This window comes from Vipera berus, assembly GCF_964194415.1.
Source record: "Vipera berus genome assembly, chromosome: Z".
Taxonomy (NCBI): Eukaryota; Metazoa; Chordata; class Lepidosauria; order Squamata; family Viperidae; genus Vipera; species Vipera berus.
The window spans coordinates 540,411-564,449 of NC_138205.1; the positions used below are offsets into that span (position 1 = coordinate 540,411).

At 52.4% G+C, this 24,039-nt stretch overlaps 3 protein-coding genes across 4 annotated transcripts; all 3 read right to left on the bottom strand.

The window, feature by feature from the left end:
• Window positions 1-157: 157 nt before the first annotated feature.
• LOC308677851 (beta-1,3-galactosyltransferase 5-like) lies at window positions 158-7,972 on the bottom strand (the record flags this gene model as incomplete). The annotated part of the gene is made up of 4 exons (XM_081344548.1): window positions 158-679; window positions 1,325-1,860; window positions 7,004-7,066; window positions 7,920-7,972. 4 exons carry the CDS (start codon window positions 7,970-7,972, stop codon window positions 228-230), a joined length of 1,104 nt encoding a protein of 367 aa, XP_081200674.1. The 3' UTR covers window positions 158-227.
• Window positions 7,903-12,365, bottom strand: LOC308677106 (beta-1,3-galactosyltransferase 5-like; the record flags this gene model as incomplete). Its single annotated transcript, XM_081343271.1, has 2 exons — window positions 7,903-9,469; window positions 11,777-12,365. 2 exons carry the CDS (start codon window positions 12,363-12,365, stop codon window positions 9,012-9,014), a joined length of 1,047 nt encoding a protein of 348 aa, XP_081199397.1. The 3' UTR covers window positions 7,903-9,011.
• Window positions 12,366-17,144: 4,779 nt separating this feature from the next.
• Window positions 17,145-23,040, bottom strand: LOC308677467 (ufm1-specific protease 1-like). Of its 2 annotated transcripts, none has more exons than XM_081343906.1 (2): window positions 22,958-23,040; window positions 17,145-18,781 (listed from the first exon to the last, which is right to left on the bottom strand). In XM_081343906.1, exon 2 carries the CDS (start codon window positions 18,762-18,764, stop codon window positions 18,084-18,086), a length of 681 nt encoding a protein of 226 aa, XP_081200032.1. In that variant the 5' UTR covers window positions 18,765-18,781; window positions 22,958-23,040; the 3' UTR covers window positions 17,145-18,083. The 2 variants fall into 2 exon arrangements, with proteins under 2 accessions (XP_081200032.1, XP_081200031.1); XM_081343905.1 differs by lacking the exon at window positions 22,958-23,040 and adding an exon at window positions 22,099-22,283.
• Window positions 23,041-24,039: the final 999 nt, after the last annotated feature.

The following is a 24,039-nucleotide window of genomic DNA, read 5'->3' on the forward strand; positions in this document are numbered from 1 at the left end:
ACACACAGCCACACTGGCTTGGGAGACTTTTTAATAACAGAATATGGAGAACCAGTTTTGACAAGCGCGGGTCTTGACGGCTGCCCGCCCTCTCCCAAGCGGTCGAAGGAAGCTGGTGCAAACAGGTGTTGACACCTTTCCTGGATCCCATGCTGAAGCCACAGCTGCTCAACCCCAATCCAACGTGGGCCAAGGAAGGCGCGTCGTGGGCACAACCGCTGCTGCGTTCACTTGGGCAAGCTCTGCAGGGAGGCCCTGAGCTCTTGCCACACTTCCTCCATCCTCTTCCTGGAGACCCCATGGACCACCAGGGACCGCTGGTAGGTGGTGAAGTGGTCCTGCGTCTTCTCCCAGGCCCGGAAGTCTCCGTTGTGCTGATGGGGCAGCCGGGCAGCCAAAGCTAGGAAGCCCCAGTAGGCACCACAGAGTGGGAAGGTGGGCAACCAAAGGGAGGCCTGGTAGAGGGCAGGCAGGGCAGCGCCAGGCACCAGGAAGCCCTTTTCCGAGGCAAAGTGTGGGTAGTGGGCCACGGGGAAGAACGGGACAGGGATGGCGTCCCGCCCGATCCTCTTCACGGCAGGGTGGAAGTGGATGTAGCCATGTATGAAGTGGGAGGCGTTGGGCGTCTGCCGGAGGAACTTCGTCAGGGCCGCGGGATTCACAAAAACATCGTCCTCTCCTGCAGAGCAAGACACTTGGGCAGGCTGCCATTTCTCAGGCTGTTGTGGTTTATAAAGTTGGCACTCCCTACGGAGCCTTTCCAAACCAGAAAGCAGGTTCAGAGGACCCCGGCGGGGCAAGGTGGGGATGGTGCCAGGCTACAGGCTGTGCTACCTGAAGGGCCTGCAAGCACTATGGCAGGGGTGTCCTGCCTTGGCAACTTTAAGACCTGTGGACTTCAATTCCCAGAATTCCCCAGCCAGCTTTTTTTTCACTTTACTGAAGTCAAGATATATTACATCTACTGCATTCCCGCTATCTATTAAGAAAGTTAGTCTATCCAAAAACAACAACAATGTAATAAGGTAGTCTAGCCACATTTGTCCTATCTCTATTATTCCGGGAAACCCTTGCTGTCTGGGGAATTCTGGGAGTTGGTCCACAAAGTTGCCAAGGTTGGACAGCCCTGGACTATGGGAAAATGCCTGAAACACTGACCTACAATGTTTTTCTCAACTTGGTTGACCCTCTCTGGACACACCTTTCCCAACAGCGCTGAACTGGGGCTGCCTCCGAAAGATGTAAGGAGCCCTTCACTCTCCCTACAGGGTCTCCTGGGGGGCAAGCACAAAAACCCACTCCCCTGCTGCCCTGGGCAGCTTACCTTTGAAGACAAAGGCCGCCTGCTGGCAGTGCCCGTGCGCCCACCGGAGGAAGCAGCGTTCCTTGAGGGACAGGTTGTGGTGTGACTCCACAAAGTCCCACATCAGGATGTCGCCAAACACGCGCCTCTCCTGCGCCACCAGCTCCAGGTGCTTCTGGTTGAAGGTGGACCCCAGGAGGAAAAGGGGCTGCAGCCGGAAGCCCCCCACCTCCGCCGGCTGGGCCCAGGTGCGGCGCAGGGTGGTCCTTCTGCCTGCAAAAACCGGGTGGGATTTGATGGCCAGGAGCAGCAGAGGCACCCTGGAGGGTCCCTGGCACAAGTCATCCGGGGCAAACACCTCCCGGCACTGGTATTGCTGCAGGTGAGGGAAGTGGGCTTCGTAGGCGCTCCGGTTGAAGTGGAAGGTGAAGGTGCCATCGGTCAGGGCTATGGGCGCAGGCAGGGGTGGGGGAGGGAACCACTTCCTCACGGCAGACGAGACCAACAGGACAGCTGCCAGCCCCAGGCACCACTTCGACACGAAGACGTGGCTGAGCCTAGGAAACAAAAGCAGAATTAAGCCAAGGGAACTTTATTTTACTTTTTTTTATTTTAATCCCATTTATATCCCGCCCTTCTCCGAAGACTCAGGGCGGCTTACAATTTAAGCACAAACCAATGTGCTTAGCAATAGCCTTCATTCTATGTATATGCCTGCTTGTTAGGGCTTTCACACACACCCCAAGCGGCATTATTACAAAGTCAGCTTATTGCCCCCAACAATCTGGGTCCTCATTTTACCCACCTCGGAAGGATGGAAGGCTGAGTCAACCTTGAGCCTGGTGGGACGCGAACCTGCACTAATTGCAGGCAGCTGGTGTTACTAACGTAAATGGGGCTGAATGCCATCCTGACAGGCCTTGCCAAAGCAGCCGGAAGTTGCTCTGCCCGTCAGATGCTGCCCCCAGAGCCCGGGGGCACTTTCGGCACCCAACGTCTCAAGAAACTGGTGGGCACTGCGGTGCCCATGGTAGGCAGCTGGGAAGTCCAAGCCACATCCACACACATCCCGTACCCCAGGCAGGTGGTAGGCTGCGGCCCTGCTGGATCCCCCAATGTCTTGCAAATGAAGCAACGAAGCTAAAATCTTAAAACTCGGACCCAACCGTTGGGTTTGCATAGAAAGGAGTTTGAACCTGTTCCCTTTTGAAACGGATGACCGGCAAACTTTCAAAATAGCTTACGACTTTGACGCATAGTGGCTCCTCTACAAACAAGCATCAAACTGACATTTCCAATTATTCACTGAGCGACGGTTAAAAACTTGACTTTTCTTTTTTTTTCATTTCACAATGTTCATAGCCTCCTCCCCCCGGAAAGAAACTTGGGGTTGGGGGGGCTACAGCAATGTCTACAGAGGGGTGATAAAATCAGAGAGGGTCAACAACACACGGAAATAATTTTTTAAAAAAGACACATCCTGGTGCAATTCAGTTGTGTCAACCTCACCTTTCATTGACAAACCTGATTAACGGCCATTGCCAAACCCAAAAGGTGGAGAGATTTTTAGATATCAATGGAACAATTCTCCCAGGCCGGAGAGAACGAGAACACAAACAATTGTCTTTTGTAATAATCACTGATCGGCAGCTGGGCTGAAAAGAGGGGTCACCCCTTGTGGGCACCAGAGTCAACAATCCAGCCCCAGATATTTCTTTAAAAGAGAATTTCCCCCCCCCCCCAGGCCTTTGTAAACAGAGACAAGACCGCTAGAGGCAGGCAGAGTCCTTCTTCCCTGGATGGGAAAAGAAAATTATTTTTCTGCAAAAAGGGAGCTTGGCCTGCTCCCTGCCAGAGCCCTCCAACCCTCCCCGTCTCCCCCCCTCAAATTGGGGGTTGGGGGGCTGAGAGTGGGGCCTTTTGAAAGCACGCAATGGGAGCTCCCCCCCCCCCAGCCTTGGCCTGGGGTGGGAGGGCAAAGAGGCTTTGCAAGGGAGGCAGGCGGCTTGCAGGCCTTAGGCCTCGGGCCCCGTGGCTGGCCAGCCCTTCCCCTTCGCCCCGGGGAAGGCAGCCGGACCCAAAGCGCACCCAGCGGAACCCACTTCCTGGGGCACAGCCTCCTGAAGCACCTCCCGGGAGCCATCTTGGGGGATGAGAGCCCTCGGCCCCAACCAAGATGGCCGCAGGCAGGCGCTGGCTGGCAGCGGGGACTCTGTTGTCCATCATCCAGCACACCAGGGTGGTGGTGGTAGTGAGGGAAGCAGAGATGCAATGCAGCTGGGGGGGGCGTCAAAGATGCTGGGTTTGCCCAGGCAGGGGTCCAACCCCACCCGGGGGGGGCTGCAAGGCAAAAACCCTCCCCCCAGATCAAATAGGGCTGCAGAAAGCAACCCCCCCCTTGGTTCTGCTTGGCTCGCCTTGCCCCCCCCAGTGCCCATTTGGGGGACCAGACACCCCCCCCCCGTGGGGGAGATCCCTGACTGAAAAGGTGCCAAGATCTTGGCAGTTTGCACCAGGAAGGCTGCCTTCCTTCACCCTGGGGCTGCTCTAGGAAGGGGTTAGGCCGGGGAGGGGGGCAGCCCCACAGCTGGGGTGGGCACAGGAGACAATGAGAAAAATTGTGGGTGGGGGTGACAGGCATGGCCCAGGCCCAGCCTGAGACCGGTTAATGGAAGTAGCTGACCCCACTCATGGTGGGATGGAGGGCAGGCTGGGGGTGAGGAGGAAAGTCCCCCCGGAGGAGGCAAAGCAGGCTGGGAGGGATCCAATCCCAGGAACCTGGAATGACCCCTCGGAGGGAGGGGGGGCTGCCGTAAACACAGCCATAGAGTAGGGGGCTGCCACACCCCACCTCTGCAAGAAGGGCCCTCTGGAGTGGGGCAGCCCCCATCCACTCACCCCACACGCTATTGTTTGGAAGGTGGCTCAAGATCCAAAACAAATAAAGTCACTTGGAATTCCAGCAACCGAGTTTTTATTTCAAAAGATGCGTTTGCAAAGGCTTGGTGGACTGAAACACACATAGGAGTTCAGCCACACCTTACAGAGCTGTTTGACACAAGGGTGGAATTACAATTCCTTAAATTCTCTTAGGTATTATGTCAGGGCCCACCCCAAACCACGTCTTCGGAAGACAAAATTCTTGGAGTCAAGTCTATTCCAAAAAGAATCTTTACTATGACATGCTTGGTTGTAGGAAACGAGACAGGACTTAATATTATTCCACGAAGTAAACCCTTATATAGAGTTCCCGGTTTAACCCCCCTTAACCCCATTTGGTCAGTCCCCCATCCTTTATCTCGTATCATCCCTCTCGTGGGAAAAAGGAACTTAGGACCCTTCATGTTTATTGCTCTCTTCCGTGACAGAAGCCAGATGCTAGCCCCCCCTTTTGTTTCCCCAGTTCAAAAGGCTTCTCCTTTCCTTTGAAATGCCTAATACGGGTTCAATACACATCCATTCTCTTCTCTTTGGAAGATGGCAGAATCCATGGAATAATGTTTTAAACATACATTTATGAATATGATATAAATGGATTCTGACATATTATTTTCTATCACTGTGTCCTGCACACAGACATAAAAACATTATAAAAATAAAAATAAAACAACAAGCAACTACACAAAAATAAATAAACAAGCTTAATAAGATATTCTGAGTTACTGAAATAGTTTTGTATCAAACTAGTATCAACTCTTTGCTTTTAATATAAATTTAGTCAAATTCCAATTTAATCAGATTCCATTCAGATGGAACATTAAACATTAAATTTCACCCCAGCCAGAAAAAGAAGAATTACACAAAAATCTCACCACTAACAAAATAGTTTTCTCTTCTTCACATGCATTTCCATTAATTCTCTCACAAATGCTTATATTGCCTTTTCATTTCACTTTTACAGCAACAATAAACAAACAAAAAATTCTGCAGTTTACTGTTTCTTTCACAGTCTGTGGTGGGGGAGAAACTCTCTCTCTTTCACACACACAGACAGAGGATTAGCATATCCATACATTCACTTCCATTCAAGCTGCTTGAATAAACCGTTTCACGTACAGATATTTTATTTCATACTTTCTTCTGACAAATCAATAACTATTATTATAATTACAAGGAGCTGTTCACAAGCCAATGAGCAACTTTGTTGTTTTTTTAATCTCTTTCTTTGTTTGTAAATAAGGCCTTTTTATTAATTATTATTATTAGACACAACACAGAGATGCAGACACTACCTCCACACTCCTCTAACAAAAATGGACTATATATTGCCTGGGATCCGACAGGCATATAAACTTCTTTTGTTAGCCTACCTCCCGTATAGATTACTGTAACGCTCTCTACATGGGGCTGCCCTTGAAGACCACCAGGAGGCTTCAGCTGGTGCAGAATGCGGCCACGCGGGTTGTGATGGGAGCGTCCCGATACTCCCATATTGCACCCCTCCTGCGTGAGCTGCATTGGTTGCCGGTTGTCCTCCGGGTGAGGTTCAAGGTGCTGGTTCTTACCTATAAAGCCCTACATGGCCTAGGCCCGGGATACTTGCAGGACCGTCTGCTGCCAGGAATGACTTCCCTCCACCCTGTGCGCTCACACAGGGAGGGTGCCGTCGGCTAGACAGTGTCGGCTGGCGACCCCCGGGGGGAGGGCCTTCTCTGTTGGGGCACCTGCCCTTTGGAATCAGCTCCTCTGAGAACTTTGGATGTCCCCGGATCTCTGGTCCTTTCGCCGCGACCTAAAGACGTATCTTTTCCAACTGGCCAACCTGGACTGAGGATGGGGGTTTTTAATATTGTTTTAAATTTTATTGGTTTTAGTAATTAATTATGGGGTTTTGTAATTTAATTCTTTTTTAATATTTGTATTACTGTTTTTTTATAGCTGTTTTATTGTTGTGAGCCGCCCTGAGTCCTTCGGGAGATAGGGCGGCATATAAGTCCCATAAATAAATAAATAAATAAATAAATAAATAAATAAATAAATAAATAAATAAATAAATAAATAAATAAATATTTAGTGCTTGACATAGCCAATTTTTAAAACTTCCATATTTTGAGCAAAATGCACTAATGCTTTTAACAGGATTTCTTGGCCACTCAAAATAACAATATTGAGTCGTGGTACCTTTACTCTTATCCCAGGTGTATTTTCCAGATGACTCCATCCCATCCTGCTAACATTTAAAACAGCAATACTTTATCATAATACTTTTACCTCAAGTATATAGTTTATTCTGCCAACCTTGCCCTCAAATGAAGTAATTAAAACTACCTAACTATGGCCACTGAGTTCCCGCATCTATTCGTTTTTGTCCCCAAATAAAATAACAGTATCGAATCATCAAATCTTTATCGAAATCTTTTACCATTCCGCTATAAGGAGGATGATTCCATCCAGCCAGGAACTTTCCCAGGGGACTGTGAGGAGGGATGAAAACATTCTCTCCCTTTCCCTCATCTTGGGAGTCCCCTCTTTGATTCTTTTGTGGCTTCTCGGAAAATCTATTACCCATCAGTGGTTACTGTCTGGCTCTCTTATCCTTACCAACCTAATGAGACCACCTGACTTCCTCCTTTCCACTCAGGAGTCGGCTCTCACTTCGCCTTGCCAGCCCTTATGGCTCTCGGGGCATCTCAGTCACCCTCTCACACCAGCCTACCCACCCAGCCGCCCAGGTAACTAAAAATGCCCTGATTTTCTTACCTGGGTCTGTGCACAGAGTTTCCCGGCAGTTGGTACTTCACCCACCTCCTTGCCTTGCCAGTCCTTCAGACCCTCGGGGCATTAAAAAAAATTGACCTGACTTCCTTTGTTCCTGGAATCCACTAATTTAGCATCCGGTTCTTCACGGGTACTGGGCAGGGGTGGTGGTGGTGGTCACCTTTCAGGAAACCGTCAAAATAGACGTGGTGCCTTTCCCCTTAGGGGTGCCCACTCCCGGTGATATCCCAGGACGAGCCCCCAAGTTGTTTGGAAGGTGGCTCAAGATCCAAAACAAATGAACTCACTTGGAATTCCAGCAACCAAGTTTTTATTTCAAAAGAAGCGTTTGCAAAGGCTTGGTGGACTGAAACACACACACGAGTTCAGCCACACCTTACAGAGCTGATTAACACATTTTTATATCCTATCCCCAACTGAGATTCCACCTCCCCTATCGCACTCTACACCCCTTCCCTAGTCATCCGATAAACTTTCCGGACCGCCTTAAACCACCGTCCTTCCCATGTTCCAGGAAGCCCCTTTGTCCATAGCCTATCTTTCACCATCTGATTTTCTGTTACCACAGTCCGTCTCCTATAGTTGTTTCAATATTTCCTCTTACAATCTGTAACTTCTGCTTTTCGTATTTGTACTTGTCAATACTTAAGATAAAATATTATTTCTGATCTTCAGTTGGCTTCTGCTTCAACCTTTAGACTCACTAGAAATTTCTGAATAATACTTGTATTCCTTTCACTATGGACACCAGCCTCTTCCAGCCCCCTCCCCAGCATTCAGGTGAGGTCTGCCGCACTTCCCCTCCAGGAGACTCCTTTCCCTCCCTCCCAAATGCCCCCATGGTATCTCCTGAGTCGGGGGGGGCGCTTACCCATCTCCCCCTCCCCAAACCTCTCACAGGAAAGGCCCCGGTGTGCAAAACAGATGCTCTGGAAGTCCCAGTGTGCCCATGGCAGCTGGTGCAGAGGCTGCAGGCGTTGGCCAGGGCTCGCCTTCCCAAAACAAACACACACACACACACACAGTTGCAGAGCTGAGATGCCCTATCCAACCTTCCTCCTTGCCAAGAAAGGACCCTCCCTTACCCTGACCCAAGGGAATTCCCAGTTCTAAAAATTGCAGCCGGACAGGCTGGTCCGCCTTGCGCTCACTTCCCAAAGCAGAAACGCAGATTGCAAGGTCGGAGAAAGGAATGGGGTGGGGAGCGCCCAGCATAGCCCCAAAAAGTATTTGTTGGGTCTGCCATCTTCAGCTTTTTGGCTTTGCCGGCATCCTGCCATAAAAGGGAGGGGAAGGGAGGGAGGAATTGGGCTGGTAAAGTTCAGGCATGGAAATGAGAAGGGAGGACGGGAGAGGGTGGACAAGAACCACGGGGGTCTGGCCTGGGAACAGAGTGCAAAGCTACGTCAAGAGGGGCCAAGTATCAAAGCGGCTCCCAAAATATCAAAACGGCATCCTATTGGACAGTGATGGTCAAGGGGAAGGGGCAGGGAACGGGGGGGAAAAGTGTAACCTTTGCTCACTCAGATCTAGCTTTATTTTCACTGAAACCACTTAACCTTACTAAAAGAACCTATTGCTTCAACCAAATGGAGTTGAGGGTCTTTCTTTCCCAGAGGTCTGAGTTGGGGCAGGTCCAACAATATTGCTAATTTTTATGTCTGCTTTGTCACAGTGATGTATCTTCTAATTCCCCGGGGGTGGGGGCAGTCCTATGGCCACTCGTGCCCTGTTCACATGGCCACACCTGAAGTGGACAAGCCTCGCATTCCCCACCATCCAGTCAGAGCTGAAGAAGCTTCTTGGATGAGAAGCGAAACGTCTTCAAAGAAAACAAAAGGAAATCCAGTTGCCTCCTGGAAAATCACCTTTGCTATAACTATGACCTGGATGGCCGAGAATCACCGTAGACGAGGCCCAGAGGCCCGCGAGGGTCTGGTTAACCCACCAGTCAGGGGAGGGGCGGGGAGGCCCGGTCCATGTGCAGCCATTAAGAGGGGGTCCGGGGGTCCTGTGGGGGCCTCTCCAGCTGCTTCCACACCTCCTCGATCCTCTCCATGCTGACCCCGTGGATGCACACAGAGTCCTGGTAGGCCGAGAGCTCGTCCTTGGGGATGCCCCACACGCGGAAGCCCCCGTCGTGCCGCTGGGGGATCTTGGCTGCCAGCGTCAGGAAGGCCAGGTAGATGTCATCCAGGGGGAAGACGGGCAGCTGCAGAGAGGCTCGATAGAGGCCGGCCAGCCCCATGCGCGACATGATGAACCCCCCTCCGGAGGCAAAGTTGGGGTAGCGGTCCAGGGGGTAGAGGTCCCATGGGACGGCATACTTGCCAAACCTCATGACCGTCGAGTGGACCTGGATGTTGCCGTGGATGAAGCGGGAGGCGTTGGGCGTCCGGCGGAGGTAATCAGTCAGCACCTTGGGGTTCACAAAGAGGTCATCGTCCCCTGAAAAGCAACGGGGTATTTACTCCCATGGATGGTGACAGATCACGCCCCAAGTTGATCCTCGGGGTGCACAACTGAAGCTTCCAGAGTCACCCCACCCGCTTTCCAAAGGAACGGTGTCCAGCTGGAGCTTTCGGACCCTGGAACCCTAACCATCCAGGCCGGAGGGTCGGGAGGTCAAGAGCCTACACACACACACACACACAAACACGCTTTCACAGGTGTTGCAGATTAAAAGGACTGGGCCTTAATCGCCAGGTGCATCCGCCATCTTGGCTTTTGTGACACCCCCTCCCAGCAGGTAACTCTTCCCCCTGCTTGCCGGTGGAAGCAGACAGGGGGACGGTCAGGGCGAGGAACACATGAAGAAATGAGGCCGGCCGGCCACGTGGCGCTTTTAAATTTCCCTGCATGTCAAATAGTAGTTCTAGTTCTGTATTGGCCAGACAATGGGGGTCCGGCTTCAGCCGCCAGTCAGCCTTGGCAGGCACCCTGCAAAGGGAGCGTCTCGGGCAGAAAGCGGGTGCCGGGAGGGCTCTTGTGCAGGCAGGGTGAAATCAGAGCAGCCAGAGAGAGCATGGGACGTGTGACGGCACACTGACAAAAGCCCAGCCTCAAGTGCGATGGAAGCTTAGGTTGCAGAGGGAGCAGAGGAGATTAGGAAAGTGGTGAGACTCCAGAAAGAGGGCAGAGGAGAGCAACAAAGACGATCAGAGGACTGGAGGCTGAAGCACACGCAGAGAGAGGTTGCTGGAATTGGGCGTGTCTGGTTTAATGAAGAGAAGAAGGACCAGGGGGGACAGGATAGCAAGTCCTGTAGTATCTCTGGGGCTGCCCCAAAGGAGAGGGGCTCAAGCTGATGGGGCTTCCACGGGGAGCATTTCCTGTCCACCAGCTCGGCCCGCAGCTCTGCCTCAGCTCCAAGGCCACACCGAAGATGGCCAACCAGCCCTGTTGCAGCAAGTCCTCAACTTATGATGTAGACCAAGGTCTCTGTCGCTAAGCAAGACAGTCATTAAGCGAGCTTTGCCCCATTTGTGACCTTTCCCAACACAGTTGTTATGTGAAGCACCGCAGTTGTTAACTTAGCCATACGGTCGTTAAGTGAATCTGGCTTCCCCCATTGACTTTGTTCGTCAGAAGATCGCCGTCATAAGCAGGAGTCAGTGGCCAAGCGTTTGAATCTTGGTTGCCTGACCTGGGGGGATGCTGTAACGGTTGTCTGAAACCTGGTCATAAGCCAGTTCAGTTCAAATGGCCACTAAACAAGTACAGGACTGCCTGTACTTGTGGGAAGGGAACCCCCCAGTCCCTGGAACAGCCCCCCCCAAGGGTTCAGCTGAGAGAGATCAGGGAGAGCCATGGAGCCCCCTTGGAAGCTTGGCAAGCAGTGAGGGGGTGCATGGAGGGGCTGGGCTGCTGGGGGGGTTAAATTGGGGGAAGGCAGAGGAACTGTGGGGGCCAAGAGAGGCCGGTAACCCGGGGGCAGCTCCACGCAAGATGCTTGCAAGATGCTTGTTAACCATCCTGGCATCCCTGGGTGGGTCTGTGATCTGACAAACCTGCCTTTCGTCAGAATTCTCTCCCAGAAAAGGGGCTGCCTGTTTTTTGGATCTTGGGTAGTCTGAGACTAACGTGGCTTCCCCCCCCCCCCCCGAAGGCCCACAGCTGACAAAGAGAAGGCCCTGGACAAAAGGCAGGAGGGCAAAGGGGTGAAGGAGAGTTTCTCTTCCAAAGGGCAGCCTTGTCCCCACACCTGCCCTTCCCCTTCTTCATTAACTCTCCCTCACTTTCTCCTTTGCTGGCTAGCATGGCGTGTGTGTGTGTGTCTGTGTGTGTGTGTGTGAATTCCCTCATTCAGTCTATATTCCATTTGACCTAAACACACTTCTAACCTGTTTGCTCACCTGAAATGAATCGTGTTCCAAGAAAAACAGATTATTTCTCCAGCCTGGGTGTTTCCATCATCAGCCCATTAAGCCACAGCGTGTCTACGTTAACGCTGTGGCTTAACTTAGATCAGGGGTAGGCAACCTGGGCTCTTTTATGACTGGTGGACTTCAACTCCCAGAATTCCTGAGCCAGCCGTGCTGAGGGGAAAGGGAGAGGTTTCCAAGCTGAGCCATGCTGGCTCAGGAATTCTGGGGGTTGAAGTCCACGAGTCGTAAAAGAGCCAAGGTTGCCATACCCCTGCTCTAGATGGACCCAGGCCAGCATAGCAGGTGGTGCCAATCAGCTTCCAGACCTTGCCTGCTGAGGGCATCGTGTGAACAGAGCCCCAGTTTTGGGGGCACCTTGCCCACTTACCTTTGAAGACGAAGGCCGCCTGCTGGCAGTGCCCGTGCACCCACCGGAGGAAGCAGCGTTCCTTCAGGGACAGGTTGTGGTGGGACTCCACAAGGTCCCACATCAGGATGTCGCCAAACACGCGGCTCTCCGGCGCCACCAGCTCCAGGTGCTTCTGGTTGGAGGTGGCCCCCAGGAGGAAAAGGGGCTGCAGGCAGAAGCCCCCCACCTCTGCCGGCTGGGCCCAGGTGCGGCGCAGGGTGGCTCTCCTGCCGCTGGAAGCCGGGTGGGATTTGATGGCCAGGAGCAGCAAAGGCAGCCAGGAGGGTCCCTGGCACAAGTCGTCCCGGGCAATTGCCTCCTGGCACCGGTATTGCTGCAGGTGAGGGAAGTGGGCTTCGTAGGCGCTCCGGTTGAAGGGGAAGGTGAAGGTGCCGTCGGTCAGGGCTGAGACGGTCTGGCTGCCGATGGTGCTGGCCGTGATGCTGGGGACCAGCTGCTCCCTGTGCCACCTCAGGGTCAAGACGATGGAGGTCAGGGCCCCCAGTGCCAGCCCGCAAAGCTGGCAGCCTCTGCGGACGGTGAGCTGAGGGAGGCCCCGGGGACGCATGGGGTCTGCCCGCCCTCAACCGCCGCCGCTCCCAAGCTGGCCGCCTGCTTCCCTCCCTCCCTCCCCTCCCTCCGGAGACCCTGTGCAGCACCTGGGGGTGGGGCGGGAGGCAGCCCCAAGGCCGGAGTCCCCCTTCAGCTGGCTTGCCAAGGCCCCCAAGCGCCTCCCCGCCCCCGCCCCCGGCTTTTGAGCCCCGCCGCGAAGCGAGGCAGCCTCTTTCGTCTTGCCTCGTTGACAGTCAACCAACGCCGGCCTTTCCCTCCCTTCCCGGGAGCAGAGGGGAAGCCGGGCTGGGGTCTGGACGCCCCGCGGGGCCGGAGGAGCCCCCCACGCCCCAGGCTGGGGCTCCGGCTCTCGTCGGGGCGCAACACGGCGCCTCGCTGGGTCGGAGCGTCTGTCGCGGAGCGGCGGCTGCACTGCTCAGGCTCGCGGAGGAGGAGGAGGAGGAGGAGGAGGAGGAGGAGGAGGAGAAATGAGGATGGAGAGGAGGAGGAGGAGGACTGTGGGGTCCTCGGTGCTGCCAGCAACGGGGCAGCCGCGTCTGCCAGAGCCCAGTCCCGGGACTCCCTGCCCCTCCCGACAGCCTCTCAGGGCCTGGGGCTCGCCCGCCCCCTCCCCAGTCCCAAACAGAGCCCCCCCCCCCGAGGTCCAAGCAGGCCGGCGGAGGGGCAGACTCTTGCGCAACCTGCCCCAGGGCGCGGTCCCGCCTTCGTGAGTCACAGGTTGGAGGGCTCTTTTTCGGAACTCGGGCAGAGGTGCCAGCGCTGGAGGCGGCCGATGGGAGAGAGAGAGAGAGAGAGGGGGGGGGAGGGAGGGAGGGAGGGAGGGAGGGAGGGAGAGAGAGAGAGAGAGCGAGAGCTGTATGCAACGAAAGTTCAATGTATGCCGATTAGTGTTTCTCCCCCCCCTCCAGAGACAAAGGCACGTTTTGTTCGTTGAGGACAAGGCGTTGGGGTTGCTGCTGGCCACTTACAGTTCGGTGCAGGTGACGGGGGGGGGGGGGGTCAGAGGGCCGGACGAGAAACAACGGTTGGAAACTGACCAAAGAGAGAAGCAACCTGGAATTAAGGAGAAACTTCCTGACAGTGAGGACAATCAACCAGTGGAACTGCTTGCCACCAGAAATCGTGGGCGCTCCATCACTGGAAGTTTTTAAGAAGAGGCTAGACAGTCACCTGTTTGAGATGGGTATAGGTTCTCCTGCTTGAGCGGGGGGCTGGACTAGAAGACCCCCAGGGTCCCTTCCAGATTCTCTTCTGTTCTAAAGTGACAATAAAGTTATTCTAAAGTCTTCCAGCTCTATGATTCTAAAACGGGAAAAAAGAAATCATAAAATCTGGCCCTGATGTGTTCTAATATGCAATTATCAGCCTTATCTGGAATTGCAGGTCTAATTATGGCAAGGTCACCCATTTACAGTTTCTGAGGCTGGGCGGAAACTAACATGAAAAATGATCAAGCAGCAAACCAGCCTAGAACACAATTTCCTGACAGTGAGGACGATTAGCCAGCCTAACGGCTTCCCACCAGAAGTTGTGGGTGCTCCATCACTGGAGGTTTTGAAGAAGAGACTGGGCATCCATTTGTCTAGAATGACATAGGGTCCCCTGCTGGAGCAGAGGGCTGGACTAGAAGACCTCCAAGGCCCCTTCCAGCTCGATTCTGATTGAACGCGTAAGGCTGCAGCAGAGAGATAGCATCAGGTGCGAGACACGGAGAGGTGGGAAGCTGCCCAAATTAATGGCTTCAGCAAGGGCAGCCATTAACCGAAGGATTCCTGTGTCCGGGCTGGCTGAGAGGCAGAATTCAGGCCTCTTGTAGGACCCTCAGAAGGAGGATCTCGGGAGAGACGACAGGACTTACAAACCCAGGACCGTTTATTGGGACAGGTCGCTGAACCGCTACTGGAACAGGATGGAATTTTTCCCCAATGGGATTTTCCCGTGTATTTTACCAGGAAACGTAGATAGGGCAGCCTAGAAGTCAGTGCCCTCCTAACCATACCCAAGCACTCCTAGTTCATTGGCCGTGTCCATTTTGCTCTCCGAGTTCAGGGCGACCTAACCCTAACCCTAAGTGGAATTTTCCTCCTAAGGGATTTCCCCATTTATTTTACCAGGAAACATAGATAGGGCAGTCCAGAAAAGTAAGTGCCCTTTTGAATCTTGGCCAAGCCACAGGTGGCATTGTGTTTTGGTAACCGTCTCTTCAAGGTCTTTGTCGGCTGGTTTCGTTTCCCTCCGGCTCCAAGCAAAAACCGTCTTCCAGATAAAATTGCAGGCACAAGCAGACATAGAATAAAGGAATAAGAAGACATTTTTGGGGGGAATCTGACAGGGTGCCAGGCTGCCACAGCAACACCCGGCCTCACATGCCACGGCTGCCGTTCTGCTAAGCCACGCACTGCAAGCTGACACCCTGACATCAGTAATGGGGGGGGGAGAAGCAGTGGGAGCAGTGGGGGAGGAGACGTCGCGCGGGGACCAAGAGGAATCGAAGCCAAGCTGTCCTGTCCCGTGGGAAGCACTGGCCGTCTCAAGCACTCACCAAAATATATGTCTCCAAACTTGGCTGCTTTAAGACTTGTGGACTTCAACTCCCAGAATTCCTCTGCCAGCCAGGTTTGGAGACCCCCGCACCAAAGGAAAGCAGAGCCGGTGAGCAGGTGAAAAACGGTTCCACAAACCGTTTGTTAACATCCAACTGGACAGCGACCGGTGACCAAAGGGCTGGCCAGGGAAAGGGGAGGAAGGTTAATCATTCTTTTGCGTGGGAAAATCTCACTTTTGCCGCTTCTGTAACCACTTCGGCGAGTCTTTCTTTCCTAACTGACCAAGTTGGGACGGTTGACAGGCAACCCCTGCCAAAAAAGAGACTTAACTGGGATGTTGGGGAAAAAACAAAATAAATCCCAGAAAATAATCACTTGGGTGCTGGGCAGGGAGATGTAGCGAGGGGGATTCCCAGGAGGGGGGGCCCACTGCAGAGAAGGAAGAAGCAACTCAGCACGGATAGGAACTGTGGGAGAAAGAGGGTGAGGACAGACTCTCCTGAACAGTTCCCAAAGTATGTTGGAGATGTACACAACCTTCAGACCGGCAAGATTTTTGACTACAGGTGTAAAACGACAAAGAATTTGGCATGGAACGATTAGTTAGTAGGTGCCATTCTTGATTTGGGGTTACGACAGGTGTTGCTAGCCAGGAAAACCTTAGGTAGTCCTCAACTTATGATAACAGAGCCCCAGATTTGTCGCTAAGCGAGACAGCCGTTCAGTGAGTTTAACCTCATTTTACGACCTTTCTTGCCACAGTTAAGTGAATCACTGCAGTTGCTAAGTGAGTAACCTGGTTAAGTGAATCCGGCTTCCCCATTGACTTTGTCAGGCCACAAAAGGGGATCACGTGACCGCCGTATATATGAGTCAGCTGCCAAGTGTCCGAATTTTGGCCATGTGACCAAAGGGACGCGGCAATTGGGTCTTGCTGGCCGAAGAGGGGGGAGCCAGCCCCCATTTCCTGTTACCTTCCCCTGTTTATTCCACATTTCCCCCCCCTTCCCCTGAGTGTCCCTCCCCTGCCCCACGGGACGCTGAAGTCCCCTCAAACCTCAAGCCTCCTGGCCGGACAGCATGCCTTACCTCCACAGCTCTGCCATTCATCAATTGAACAAGTCATAAAAATTGGCACTCCCCTGACTTTCACCTCAGGAGTGGCCCAGGTTGGGTATTGGGACACTTGTGTCGCAACCGGTCACACAATTACGACACCAGTCCAAGAACAATGTGTACTTTTTCAGTTTTTAGTTATTCAGAAAGGGAGTTTCTCTTTGGTAATTGTTTAACGTCAGAAATGTTTGTTACATAAGGAAATTTTAAGTTTGGAAAGGAATTTATGGCATTTGAAGTCGTATAATCTTTTACGAGAAGAAAAGATTGTTCAAACTTGCTTTCAGGATGGGCAATTACAGGCCAGGTGGAAAGAAGATCAGAAAATTGGTTTTTCAATGACTGATGAAAATTTGGTAAAGCAAATTAGAGATCAAGGTCAAGCACATATTAAAAGGATATATCTTGCATTGATAGAAATTGATTCAGAAACGGAACTTGTTAAAGACTGTATGATAAAATGGGCTCAGAATTTTCAAGAAGTTATCACAATGGATACTTGGGAAAAGATCTGGGTGAGAAATGTAAAATTTACACAGGCCCAAAATTTAAGAGAGAACTTTTATAAAATGTTTTATAGGTGGCATTTAGATCCTAAAAAATTAGCAAGCATGTATCCGAACTGCCAGCCCAAATGTTGGAGGTGTGGCTGTGAGGATGCAACGTATTTTCATATATGGTGGACTTGTAAAAGGGTTAAAGCATTTTGGATTAAAATTTGGTGGAATATGCAGAAGATATTTAAGAAAAGGATAAAGTTTTGTCCGCAATTGTTTTTACTGGGTATTATTACTGACACTACTGTTGTGGACATTAAGTTGATGTTGAATTTAATTACGGCAGCAAGACTTTTAGTAGGGCAATACTGGAAGAAGGAAGAACTGGCAACTATAGAAGAATGGACTCTAAAAGTTTCTAACCTGGCGGAAATGGCAGATTTCAGCGTACTTGAAAGACCATTCGCAACAGAGATATATTGTGGAGTGGAAAAAATGGATTGATTACATCCAGAATAAATATGGGACTAAAAAGTTTCACTTAGCATTTGAATAAGTATTGATGTGATATTTATATTGCTTGTAGTCATTTTATAAGAGTTAAAGTGCGATAGATTTAATGGTTTATTGTTGTTTGCATATGGTAGATTATGATTGTTTTTACTTTTATACCTTGTATTTAGCTCTGGGAAGTCGGGGAGGGGGGAAGGGGAGGGAGGGAGGTGTTGGGGTGGGTTGGGAAGAGGGGAGGGGGTTGGGAGGGTTTTTTTGTTTTGTTAAAGATAAAATGCACTGAAAAACTTTTCAAAAAAAAAAAAAAAGAAACGTTTGTTACAGTTTCCACACCCTGCCAAGTCACCCACGCAAGGGTCTCCAACCGTGGCCACTTGGAAGACTTTGGACTTCAACTCCCAGAATTCCCCAGCCAGCTGTGTTATGTTGACAGCATTCCCACCAGCTATTAAGACAATTAACCTGGTCCAAAAATTGCAACGAAGTCACCTGGCCGTATTTGTGCCTTGTCCTAACCCCTGCTGAATCCTGGTAAATCCTTGCTGGCTGGGGGATTCTGGGAGTTGAAGTCCACAAGTGGGCAGGACAGCCCGGCTCTGGCGACGAACCTCGTCTCAGGAGAGGCCCGCTGGGAGCACAGCTTCGGCACTAAAGAGCGATTAAACCACCAAACCAGCCAGCTCCATGTGGTACTAACCCTCCTCAAACCCCAGCCAGATTAAAATAAAGCCACTTTAGTCCTCTGATCTTTAGCGGAGCTGGCTGGGTGTGCGGGCCAGGGAGGGAAGGCCGGGCTCAGCCAGGCCCCAGCAATGATCTGGCAATGCCGCAGGCCTAGCAGTGGCTCCAGAGCTTGGGTGAGGGGCTTCAGCAACCCAAGGGCTGCCCAGGGCAGGAGCCCTTCTTGGCTGATGCAGGAGCTGCCGCCAAGGCTTCTCCTTCCACGTTGATGCCCCCAGCACGTGCCAAGCGTGTGATGCCCACCCACAGCCAGACCCTTGGAAGGGGCTCAAACTGCTGGTCCGCGTCGCGTGCCTGGCCTCAGGAAGGCCTCTTTTGCAGTGGGGGGGCCCCTTTGGCCCTGAACTGGGGCAAGCAGAGGTTGTAGAAGGAGGCCTCCTCAAAGGAGCCGAGCCCCCGCCAGGAGACCCACCGCTTGGCCTGGGCTTCCTGTCGGCTGAGCGAGCCTGCTGGACCGTAGTAGTGCGGATCCAGAGTGAGCAGGTGGTGTCCCTCGGGGCCGGAGCAGACCCCCAGCAACCCCTTGGAGGCGTGGTCCTGGCCTCCCCCCATCATCACGGGGCCCCCACCCCCCTGAAAGTGAGCATACAACGTCTCCAGCTCCCCTTCCAGGTCTCGGCCGAGGCGGACGTGGAGCAGCCTGCCCGGCACGTGGTAAAAATGATCGAGGCAGAGAGCAGCTTCCACGGTGCCGATCCAGTCCCGCGAGCCCGCGAAGGAGGGGGGCTTGTCCCCCATCTCCACCAGGGAATCCTGGATCTCCTTCAGGGACGGAACCGGCCGGCCGGCGGCTGCTTCTCCCCCGGCTGCCGCCAGCCAGGAGCACATCATCTGCAGGGTACGGTAGCCGCAGCCCCACCCTCGGTCGTCCACACCGTCGCAGCCGTAGTGGTAGTGGCGGTAGGGCCCGGTCACGAGGGCCTGGCGATGCGGGCAGCCCGGAGGAGGAAGGCCCAGGTGGACGGCGGACAGCAACGCCATGCCCGGAGCTGGACGGCCTGAAAGATGAGAAGAGCAGACGTGTGGGGAGCGAAGCGGAGGAAGGGGTGGTGGCTGCTTCCAGTGCAGGCAGTCCTCAACTTACGACTTTCTGTAGCTAAGCGAGACAGTTGCTAAGTGAATCACTTCACTTGTTAACTTAGTCACACGGTCGTTAAGCGAATCTGCCTTCCCCATTGGCTTTCCTTGTCAGGAGGTGGCAAAAGGTGATCACGTGACCTTCGGACACAGCGACTGTCATAAACATGAGTCACTTGCCAAGCCCCTGCATTCTGATTGCAATGACCGGGGGGGGGGAGGGGCGGGGAAGGCTGCAAAGGTTGTTAACAGGTCACTGCCTGTATTTGTATTTCTACAGAATCTTATCACTGATTCACTGATCTCTACTACTGTTTTTGCTCTGCTGTTGGTTTACTACTGTTGTAAACCTGAACTGTGTATTGACCTCTGGACCGGTAAGAAGACTTTGTAGTTTGGATTACTCCTTGGACTGTTGCTATTGTTTATGACCTGGACTGTTTATTTTTGACTGTGCATTTTTTGTTCTTACACCACCTCAAAGTAAACTACTTTTTGTTTTTACAACTCAGTGTACTCTTGTGTGTGACTCTTACTGCTCTCAGTACCCTTCCTTGTCTGTGCAACTCTTTGGTAGCACAAGGAGACCTTTGCACAACAAATTCCCTAACAGGGACGTTTGCAGAGTTTTACTATGGTGCAACCAAAACCATCCCAAAGAAAAAGAAATGCAAGAAAGCAAAATGGCTGTCTGAGGAAGCTTTGCAAATAGCTGAGGAAAGGAGGGAAGCGAAAGGCAAGGGAGAAAAACATAGATATGCCCAATTGAATGCAGAATTCCAGAGAATAGCTAGAAGAGATAAGAATGCCTTCTTAAATGAACAGTGCAAAGAAATAGAAGAAAACAATAGAATAGGGAGGACCAGAGATCTTTTCAAGAAAATTGGAGAGATGAAGGGAACGTTCAATGCAAAAATGGGCATGATAAAGGACCAAAATGGCAGGGACCTAACAGAGGCAGAAGAGATTAAGAGGTGGCAAAATTACACAGAAGAACTATACAAGAATGAGCTTAACATCCCAGATAATCACAATGAGGTGGTCACTGACCTCGAGCCAGACATCCTAGAATGTGAAGTGAAGTGGGCCTTAGAAAAGCTGAGCAACAACAAAGCTAGTGGAGGTGACAGTATTCCAGCTGAGCTATTCAAAATCTTAAAAGACGATGCAGTAAAAGTGCTACACTCAATTTGCCAGCAAATTTGGAAAACTCAACAGTGGCCACAGGATTGGAAAAGATCAGTTTACATTCCAATTCCAAAGAAAGGCAGTGCCAAAGAATGTTCAAACTATCGCACCATTGCACTCATTTCTCATGCTAGTAAAGTTATGCTTAAAATCCTACAAGCTAGACTCCAGCAGTATGTGGATCGAGAACTACCAGAAGTACAGGCAGGATTTCGAAGAGGCAGAGGAACTAGAGATCAAATTGCCAACATACGCTGGATCATGGAAAAAGCTAGAGAGTTCCAGAAAAACATCTACTTCTGCTTCATTGACTATGCTAAAGCCTTTGATTGTGTGGATCATAACAAACTGTGGCAAGTTCTTAAAGAGATGGGAGTACCAGAACATCTTATTTGTCTCTTGAGAAACCTATATGCGGGCCAAGAAGCAACAGTGAGAACTGGACACGGAACCACTGATTGGTTCAAAATTGGGAAAGGAGTCCGGCAAGGCTGTATACTGTCGCCTTGCCTATTTAACTTATATGCAGAGCACATCATGAGAAAGGCAGGGCTAGATGAATCAAAAGTTGGAATTAAGATTGCTGGAAGAAATATCAACAACCTAAGATATGCAGATGATACCACTCTAATGGCAGAAAGTGAAGAGGAACTGAAGAGTCTCTTGTTGCGAGTGAAGAAGGAGAGTGCAAAAGTTGGGTTGAAACTAAACATTAAGAAAACTAAGATCATGGCATCCGGCCCTCTTAATTCCTGGCAAATAGATGGGGAAGAAATGGAGGTAGTGACAGATTTTATTTTCCTGGGCTCCAAGATCACTGCAGATGGGGACTGTAGTCAAGAAATTAAAAGACGCTTGCTCCTAGGGAGGAAAGCCATGGCAAATCTAGACAGCACACTAAAAAGCAGAGACATCACCCTGTCAACAAAAGTGCATATAGTCAAGGCTATGGTCTTCCCAGTTGCAATGTATGGCAGTGAAAGTTGGACCATAAGAAAGGCTGAGCGCAAAAGAATTGAGGCCTTTGAACTCTGGTGCTGGAGAAGACTCCTGCGAGTCCCTTGGACTGCAAGGCGATCAAACCGGTCAGTCCTAGAGGAGATCAACCCTGACTGCTCTTTAGAAGGCCAGATCCTGAAGCTAAAACTCAAATACTTTGGCCACCTAATGAGGAGGAAGGACTCACTGGAGAAGAGCCTAATGCTGGGAAAGATTGAGGGCAATAGAAGAAGGGGACGACAGAGAATGAGGTGGCTGGATGGAGTCACTGAAGCAGTAGGCGTGAGCTTAACTGGACTCCAGAAGATGGTAGAGGACAGGAAGGCCTGGAGGAACATTGTCCATAGGGTCGCGATGGGTCGGACACGACTTCGCAACTAACAACAACAACAACAACACTATGGTGCTGGAGAAGACTCCTACGAGTCCCTTGGACTGCAAGTCGATCAAACCGGTCAGTCCTAGAGGAGATCAACCCTGACTGCTCTTTAGAAGGCCAGATCCTGAAGCGGAAACTCAAATCCTTTGGCCACCTAATGAGAAGGAAGGACTCACTGGAGAAGAGCCTAATGCTGGGAAAGGTGGAGGGCAAGAGAAGAAGGGGACGACAGAGAATGAGGTGGCTGGATGGAGTCACTGAAGCAGGAGGCGTGAGCTTAAATGGACTCCAGAAGACGGTAGAGGACAGGAAGGCCTGGAGGAATATTGTCCATGGAGTTGCGACGGGTCTTCGCAACTAATAACAACAATCAGAAGTATGGCCAGCCACTCAGGAGTTACGCCAGGGGCAAGATGGGCGGCCAACATACTTTTGAAGGGTTCTGGAACAAAGGGGAATTATTTATTCTTAACTGTTGCTTTCCTGCTTTTCGTAATTGGCTTTTGCACCAGGGAAATCTCATGCAAGCGTGGGAAACGTGTGCATGGATGGGATGTACTGAAGGGGGGAACAAGGGAGTGTGCAGGAGTGATTGATGTCTTCCTTAGGATGCAACGGCTCCGTTGTCTGATTCTCATTGTCTAACAAACTTTATAAAGGCATGCTACCAACTTTCCAAGGTGTGCCACTTCTGGATGTAACTCTGCCTGCGTTCCAGCTTGTTGGCTGCCCAGCTGCTTAGTTTAATCAAATAAAGTGCTGCTTGATCAAGAAGTCTCCGCTTGGGTTATCTCATTGGACCGATATGGTATCTTGAGTTGACGTAAGGAACTAGGACCTTAGGCGTTAAAAATAAATAAAAAAGAAAAAGGTAAAGGTCAAGGTTCCCCCGCACAGGCGTGCTAGTCGTTTCCGACTCTAGGGGCCGGTGCTCATCTCCGTTTCAAAGCCGAAGAGCCAGCGCTTGTCCGAGGACGTCTCCGTGGTCATGTGGCCGGCATGACTAGACGCCAAAGGCGCACAGAACGCTGTTCCCTTCCCACCGTAGTGGTCCTTATTTTTCTACTTGCATTTTTACGTGCTTTCGAACTGCTAGGTTGGCAGAAGCTGGGACGAGTAACAGGCGCTCACTCTGCTACTTGGCACTTGGGATTCGACCCGCCAAACTGCCGACCTTCTGACTGACAAGATCAGCGTCCTAACCCACTGAGCCATGCAAACCAGGATCAGGCTTGGCAGGGGGAGGGGCGCAGGGGCCTTTCCATGGCGGGGGGGGTTTAGGGGTGGAGAGACCCAACTCGTGCACCCCAAAGAAGAGCAGGGGGCCTCTCGAGGTTGTGTGTGTGTCTCTATTTCATTTGGGGGCTCAGGGCGCCTGCTCGCCCTCCAGACAGCTGGACTACAACTCCCATCACTCTCGGGGGCCCGGGATGATGGGAGGGGGAGTCAGGGCTTGGGGCGCGTCCGAAGAGGCGGCTCCTTCCTGCGGGTTGCCCGGCTGCTCCCTCCTCCCACCCCCGCCTGGACTCACCTGGGGAGCACACCTGCAGGCCGGAAGTGGGAGCTTCCGCCCGGCTAGGGAGACAGGGCTCGCGCTCCTAGAGAGGACGCGCTTCCGTTCTCCACCGGAAGTGAGAGCCGGCCATCTTGGGAGGGGCCAGCCCGAAAGGACGCGTGTCGTCCTCGTCGTCCCCCCCCCCAGGCCCGTCCTTTGCACCCACTGGGGCGTGGCCTCCTTCCGCGAATGAACACCTGCGCTCGGACAGCCACGCCTTGCTTGGGAGCGCCGCTCTGTACATTGGGCCTCTATGGCCAAAGCAATCTGGCGGAGGGGCTAGTTACGAAAGAGAAGAGCGACGCTCTAGGCACTTGGCGGTTGAACTTCCGGGGTCCTTCGGGGCTGCCCCTTCCAACTCTTTAGGACTCGAGGTCCCATAATTCCCCGACAGCAGGCCCTTCGACCTCCACCCGTCGCCTGATTTACGCAGGGCCCTACGGGGTTTTTCAACCTCGGCAGCTTTAAGAAAAGAACAATCCGTTAAGACAGGGATAGGCTACCTGGGCTCTTTTATGACTCAAGGACTCCAACTCCCAGAATTCCTGCGCCAGCCACTCTGACTCAGGAATTCTGGGAGTTGGAGTCCACGAGTCATAAAAGAGCCGAGGTTGCCTACCCTGCGTTAAGAAAGGTGGGCTTCCCAGAATTCCCCAGCCGGCGAGGATTCTGGGAGCTGAAGTCCGCCCGCTCGGAAGCTGCCAAGCCTCAAAAGGGGCATTTCGAGTTCGCCTACGAAGCTCCGGCTCCGCGGTCCGGCAGCCTAGCCTCCCCCACGCGCTTCCCGCCCGCCCAGCCGGCCGTCGGAGGGGAGCCCAGACGCGAGCCGCTCCTTGCAGCGCCGCCGCCCCGCGCGGAACCCGGGCTCGGACCAGGACCGGCTCCAGCGCCGCAGCCTCTCCGCTCTCGCCGGCGCTCCTGTCGGGATCCCGCCGCGGAGCGCCGCTTCCCCTGGGGGCTCAGTCCGCTGCCTCTCCCGGAAAGCTCTGCCCGGCGGGAGAGCCGCGCCAGTGTCCCCCCGCGGAGAGAAGGGACCCCCGGTCATGGGGGGGGAGGAG

What these genes read in the sequence shown, in the direction of transcription:
- LOC308677467 (XM_081343906.1), bottom strand. Translation starts at nt 18,764, where the DNA reads ATGGCGTTGCTGTCCGCCGTCCACCTGGGCCTTCCTCCTCCGGGCTGC.